Source organism: Acyrthosiphon pisum, chromosome A2 (genome assembly GCF_005508785.2).
Source record: "Acyrthosiphon pisum isolate AL4f chromosome A2, pea_aphid_22Mar2018_4r6ur, whole genome shotgun sequence".
In the NCBI taxonomy this organism is placed as follows: Eukaryota; Metazoa; Arthropoda; class Insecta; order Hemiptera; family Aphididae; genus Acyrthosiphon; species Acyrthosiphon pisum.
In genome coordinates, this window is record NC_042495.1 from 63768480 (window position 1) to 63776250 (window position 7771).

General features: G+C 29.9%; 1 protein-coding gene across 2 annotated transcripts in view; it reads left to right on the forward strand.

Annotated features, from left to right (window-relative positions):
* The window catches only part of LOC100159197 (cystathionine gamma-lyase), a 19948-nt gene extending 13267 nt beyond the window's left edge, over positions 1-6681 (forward strand). The window contains 5 exon segments of one of the 2 annotated variants that reach the window (NM_001163228.1): positions 1062-1196; positions 2596-2731; positions 3256-3583; positions 6265-6324; positions 6403-6681. In NM_001163228.1, coding sequence (NP_001156700.1) covers positions 1062-1196; positions 2596-2731; positions 3256-3583; positions 6265-6324; positions 6403-6562 — 819 coding nt within the window. In that variant the 3' untranslated portion in view covers positions 6563-6681. 2 annotated transcript variants of the gene reach the window in all.
* Positions 6682-7771: the final 1090 nt, after the last annotated feature.

Here is a 7771-nt window from a genome sequence, read left to right on the forward strand (position 1 = left end):
TGAGGCACGTGCCTCAAATTAAGACCGTCGTCACGCCATTGAACCTGGGTCCTAGGTACTTTATGTTTATGTATTTTACAAATTACAAAACTAATATATTAGTATATTTTAAAATAAACAATTTGACTATTTTGGGACAATTAATTACTTGATCGTTCTTTTACTACTTGTTTGGTAGGTTTTAAATTTGTTGATGTACAACTTAAACGTGCATTTACAACAATTTTTAAATTTGGTTAAATACCCTACAAAGTGCTCTTATAATATTATGAACATTAAAAAGTAGGAAGAAATAATGTTCAGTTAGATTAAATTAAATAAATAGCAGTTTGGAACAACTTACAGATTTCCCTATTAGGATAAGGTGAAACATAGGGAGGGAGTTTGGAACTTGGCCTTTTTTCACTGTTATGTTTTTGTTGGGGATTCGTTAATCGTTATACGTTAGTCACTACTCACTAGACTAATCTTGTCGTGGGTCCTGACCATATTCAAAACACATTATTACATTAAACAAATGATTAGTTTTAAGAATTAAGAACCTGAAAATAACAAAGTTAAAAAAAATGTGTTTAGAAGTATTTGAAATACTTTTTGAATATATTTGTATTTGTGTTTAAATACTTATTAGCAAAGGTATTTAAATTAATATTTTAATACTTTTTAACTGAAGTATTTAAATACCTATTTGAAATACTTTTGAAAAGTATTTTTAATAAAATTGCCAATTGACTTGTACAGTTGTTTGTTTAAAACATAACTTTTAGATCATTTGTACATTTCTAATAACCTATAGATAAAATATGTGTCTTTCGTATTTATAATTCTCATTCTGAATGAAAATGACAAAATGTTGATTTGGACCCATAAATATTCAATAGGTACACACTCCCATACATTGTTCCCATTTCATAAGACAACACGTGTCAAAAACTTTGCATTATAAATTAATTTTTGCGCAAAAATATACCAATAAATTATTTGTTGTTGTTTTTTTACATTTTCTTCTTACTTATAATTAATTTAATGTTACCTATAGAATATATTGCAATTTGTTTCAGCTCGTTTGGTTTGAGAGTCTGTCGAATCCTTTAATGATCGTGTTGGACGTACAAAAAGTGTCTGAAGTCATTCACAGGACTCGAGCAGACATTATAGTGGCCGTTGATAATTCATTTGTGACCCCCTATTTTCAGGTAATTATACTGGAATACTGGATTATATAAATGCGTGTACGGTGTACCTAAGTACTTCTGTGAATCGTTTTTATCGTCTAGTTAATCAGCTCTAGATCGTTATTATATTACAGATCGATTTAGCTATAATTTAAGTGATATTTGACGATTGGTTAGTCAATGGAGTATAGCCAAAAAGTGAAAGTGCAAATATTGTATTATAATATAATGACAGATTGAGTAGCCATTACAGGCAGTTATTACACCTTTTTTTTTCATATTATGGTATGACAACTGAGATGGACTGAGATAATATTACTTCCACCTCAATTGCATCGTCTATTGTGGGTAAAATGATTACAGTAAAGTTATACAAAATCATCAATATACATACAAACCTGCAGGGACTGGAACCTTTTGAATTTATCAATATCGGCTCTGGTACCGGTACTCCAAAAATAAAATAACGGTTGCGGTTCGGTTCTGGTTCTTTAATGAAAAAAATAAAGGTACCGGTGCCAAATAATTTCGGTTCCGGTTCCAGATAATTTCGAAAATTATTATACCGAAAAGTATAATAATTTTAAATATCTATCCAGAATGCGGGTTTAATTAATAGTATGAGAAATATTAGAAAACTCATAATATGATCATACATAGATTATGCACAAAGCCGTAATACCTTTAAATTATGATAGGTAAATAAAATTATTTTATTTTTGAATCTAAAAGTACCTTTTTAATTTAAAAATTCCTGTTCTGTTCTGGTACTTTATATATTAAAATAAAGGTTCCGGTTCTTTTAGGTTCGATTCCAGCCCCTGATACAAACACATAGTTTATTATATATAAAATACATATGCACCGTGGTGGCTAGAGCTTAAATCTAAAATAATATACATACTTATATACCTACATAATGGCTACATATGATATAAATATATTATAAAATAAACAACAATTCTTTGTTGTTTGTTGGTCGGCACTCGGTAGGTCTTCCTAGGGCCCACACATCAAGTTCGGAAGGTCCGCGATTTGGAGTGGTCTTCCGTAGAGCCTCTCCGTGCCTAACTTGTCTCAATTCATCGACGAAGTAAATATTGTCATTAAGCACATTAGGTAGTAGGTAGGTACATAGGTAAAATGTTTTTTACTGTAAATTAAATATCTTCATAGAGAAACTATAATTAGAATTTATGGGGAGAAATGTTTTATAACTTTAATCCATGCATGAATATTTTAGAGCATTTTTTTATCACTTATAGCTTATAGTGCATTTTGTTACAAGAATACAAAAATACAAGATTGTACCTACCTATCAAGCAAACTGTTATAATGTTAAAATATTACCTATTCCTACTTTGAATTTTTAAATCATAATAAATAATTTAAATTGTTTTTGTTTTGTTAATATATATAGAGACCGTTGGATCTTGGTGTAGATGTAATAATGTATTCGTTGAGTAAATATATGAACGGACATTCCGATATAATTATGGGGGCACTGGTTACCAACAACAAAGATTTATATGATAAATTATACGTTTTTCAATACAGTAAGTAACGTTATATAAATACTGTTTATACCTATATATCTTGTATAATATAGTGTCGTGTACCTACCTATATGCATTTCAGTGGGGACAAAGTTTTCAAATTAAATTTGTAAAACATCACTTATTACAACTATAAGTTATATATTATTATAATATTGTATATGTCTGTAATCTGATATGACATTATAGGTAGGTGATTATGGTAGGTATACATGATTTGAACCGATAGTCGATACCTATAATAAATAGCATGATTATTAAAAAAAAAATTGAATTTTGAAAATACTTTAAGTTTTAATAATAATTAATATTTGCATGTCCGCTACACAAACGATATAATATGTGATCATTTGTGTAATTGCAGTTAAAATTGTTTATTCTAAATTTCACTATATAGCTATATATAGTTATTAAAAGCTCACTGAGATATTTTACCATCTATTTTAGTTTTTCACATACGCAATATTCCTTAAAACTTAAAAATTTAAAATCTCATTAAATTATCGATTTGGTTTTGGTCGCAGCGTCCGGAAACGTACCGTCGTCGTTCGACTGTTACATGGTCAACCGCGGGCTGAAGACGCTGCACGTGCGCATGGAACAGCACATGAAGAATGCCACGGCAGTGGCCGGGTACTTAGAATCGCACCCGAAAGTGCTCAGAGTGAACTACATGGGCCTGCCCAGTCATCGGCAACGCGAAATCATCGAAAAACAGTTTACCGGCCATAACGGTATAGTGTCGTTCTACATCAACGGCGGCATCGAAGTGAGCACAAAGCTGTTGGAATCGCTCAAGCTGTTCTGCATCACGTGCAGCCTGGGTTGCTACGAAAGCTTGGCCGCTCTACCGTGAGTATAATATGTCTCGGGGAATTTATCCATTATACGGGGTCGACTATTTAACATAAGACACTATTATCATCGTTATTTCAGAAAACGTTATTAAACATATTTCTTTGATATATATATATCTTACTGTGAATGTTCCCAATTTTTTATAGTGCTGTCAGACAAAGGTTAATGTCGTCGTACACCAAATTCGTTGGTGAATGTTGGCTATTGATTACAAATGTACTGCTTGCAAACATTCACTAGTGAATGCCGACATTTATATATGACGATATTGGCGAATGTTGGTAATGTTAATCTGATCTAATCATACTATCTGTAGTATCTAGTTGGTACTTAACGATACAGTAAAGGTATTGTACAAGTTGATAATTTCGATAAAATGTTTTATAACCTTACACAACTGTCCCAACTACTGAACTACTCTCATTATATCTGGATAACCGCTATGTTATACAGCCTCGCTAACATTTAGTATGATATTATTGTAATTTAACGTAGCTTTATAGAAATATTTTATTGTATACGATTGATAATAACTAAAATAACTAAAAAAACTTTTGACCGTAGAAAAATGGATACCCAAAATATATGTTAGCTGTAAAATTAGATGTAGTAAATAATATTTTTATAAATTACCAGCTATATACACCAGAAACCAATTTTCAGTATGTAAATAAAATTTAATATCAATCACTGATGTACAAGGGGATCAACAAATTTCCTTAAGGCTTCTGCATCAAATGGCAAGAGTAAACGCGATGTAATTGCAAAACAAAGTGCACCACAAAAAATTGTGGTTGTAGAAATGTTGGCATTTTATGTATTACAAAATGTCATGACAGTTTGTCATGTTGCAATATGTAGAGTAATTTTTCCTGTTTCTTTTTAAATCATAATTTTTATATGGTAAAATAATCATAATTTAAATTAATAATACAAGTATAATATTGTTTAATAATAATAAATTATAATTTATAAAATTAATTTATAATTATTAATTAAACATAATGTTTATATTTTATATTATTGCCTATAATAATACTATATACTATAATAGTACTATAGTCTATAGTATAATAATATTATATGTGCGAATCCTCACATATGTCAACATTGACCAAAACCTTGATGTATATTATGTTAATCAGTGCCAGTCAGAAAAAAATGTTGGGGGGGGCACTTAATTTTTTTTCATTAGCCTTTGAAATGCTAGAATATCTAATTATGACCCCTTTGTTCATAAAGTGTATCTATTACTCGTTTTATGACTGTATTATATTTATGTTAACAAGTATGGTACCTACATTGGCTACATTTTAATATAACAATGCATTAATATTATTGTAAACCATAGGTTAATGTATTCATCAATATTATTATCATTATATCAAAATGTGTTGTAAACAAAACATTCCATTTTTGGTTCGAATATTATATTAAAATTTACTAACAAAAATACAAGACTATATTAGAACTGTTGAAAGCTGGTAGTTTTTTTGTGCAATTAGATCAATAAGCGGAAAAAAATATACTTCCAGAAATCCAATTTTAATTTCGAAAAAAACATAACAATTTCTTCGCTTTTTGTGTGTTTTGTTAGAAGCGATTTTTTTTTTTAGTAATTCAAAAGTAAAAATTAATTTTGAAAAAAAAAAAATTACTCTGGTACTATTATACTAATTAAACAATACTACAGATCATAAATCCATTTCCTACATAATCTAGAAAAGAGATTAAGGAATTCAAATATATGTTTTCAAAATTAAAATAGCCAAAAGGGCTTTTGGTACTGGATGAATTTGTCTTCCACTTTTTGGGAGTTTTGTACAAGCCCGGATTAAGACATTTTGAGGCCCAGGGGCCAAAGTTTTAAATGAGGCCCCTGTACGAAAAAAAAATAATAATGTATAATATATAAATATTATTTGATATTAGGCACCTGTTATAATAAATATATAGATATTAAGAACATAGCAACAAATGATGAATATTGTATCAATTTATCTATAAATTATAATTTCAAGCTTTTTCCACCGCTACATAATCATTGATTATTTTTTAGGTGATTTATACAGTGTGATAGCATATAACGAAAAAAGTAATGGACAAATCTGAGGCCCCTAAATAAATTCTAACTATTGAGCCATGGCCCCCTTGGACCCCCCCCCCCCCCCTTAATCCGGGCTTGGTTTTGTAGCACAAGTAAGTTGAACATTTTTTTATCACAAAATATACTGACGTGACTGCGCGTATGTTCTTTACTGGGGTTCAAGAATCTTAGCCGTCGTTTATCTTAAATTACATAAAGCGTTCGGGGAACTCGCACACACTAATGATCAGTCACTACTCGCATAGATATAGTACTAACGATGGATGTACAATATTTCTTAAATCCAACCCCTTCAAAATGGTTAACTTCGACAGCCTTAACTTTTAATTTTATCAAACATATAATATAATATAAAACAAGCTAAAAAAAATGTCGGGGGGGGCACGTGCCCCCAGTGCCCACCCCCTGGCTACGGCACTGATGTTAATATCCACTTGTAAGTTGTAAATGTCCATATTATTTTAATTTTTCAACATTCACCAATTTAGTATATAGTATTTAGTTATAAAACAACATTATATTAGATGGTCCAACGAAGTTTTTCATTTCACGTTCATTTGTTTGTTAGGAATATGCACATTGTCCCGATTCCCAAAGAAGCCACAAAATATAATACCGATAAAGAAATGTATTCATTATATTATTTTATTTGTTCTGCAGACGTCCGGAAATAATTAATATTTTGTTATATTGTTGTCGTATATAGCTGTAAAATGACGCACGCTTCGCTCACGGACGAAGAAAGGCAATCTACGGGCATTCACGATAATCTCATACGATTGTCCATTGGTTTGGAATACTACCAGGACTTGATCGACGACTTAGAACAAGCAATTCAAGCAAGTGGAGCCAAAGATAAATGTTAACGAATAAAACCAAATTATCAATAGATATTTTAAAATATAATATAAAAATAATAATAATTATATTAACCGATTAACATTAATGTAATTTGACACAAATAAAATACTTTTTTAAACTAAAACACGATTATTTTTGAACAGAAGCTTTTAGTGCTTGTTCGACATCGGCAATTAAATCTTCTTCGGATTCTAATCCCACGGACAAACGGATTAAATTGTCTGTAATATTTAATGCTACTCGTTCTTCTGCAGGAACTGAAGCATGAGTCATAAGTGCTCTGAAAATATAATGTATTATAATATTAATATATAAGTACATATAGTTGCAAAAAATATCTTTATTTAAAAAGAAAGTCCTTTTTACAATATTGGTATAATGTACTGCAGGAAGTTGTCTACATTAGTTATAGTATTCAGGTACGGATCCAGAGCAAGGATCTGGGGGGCCCCAACAATTTTTTTACAACACAAATACAATTATTATAATAAAATATTATATTTTATTCTTAATTTGAAAATGTTGACATAATAGTAGATATAGGTAATCAATGTGATAAATAAATTATTGATTATTTAATATAAAAAGCGACAATGTGAAAAGAAGTATAGATTTTGTTTATTTGTTATTTAAAACATAATATTTATATTTATAAAAAAATATGTCTGAGGGGGGCTAGGCCCCTAGGCCCCCCTCCTTGGATCCGTCCCTGAGAATATTATTACTAGTATATACTAGTATTTATAATCAATGGTTATATTTATATTATCTATATATAGAGAGTCGGTATAGCTTTCATCATGATGCACAGCGATTTTTTTTAGGGTTAACATAAAAAAGAAAAATTTCTAGAATCACAATACTACAGCAAAGATTATTATAATTTTCCAACCAAACCATTCCAAAATTACGATGAATTACAAAATATTAAATGTGGAAATTCGTTCAATCATCTGAACAACGTATTCGAAAAGTATCTATACTAAATTGGTCGTTATAATAAAATAGGTACAAATATGTATTATAATATATAGAGTAGGTATTTTAAGAGTTTATAATGAGGTGTTCGTGAGAGTACGAGTCTAAGTAAAGGAAATTTGATCATGACCCAGGATATATATTCGGGTGAATGGGAAGGGTGCAAAATCTATCTGTTATAAACTTATAACTCATAAGTTCTAATTTAATTGACTTTAATTGTTTCAAGCATACAT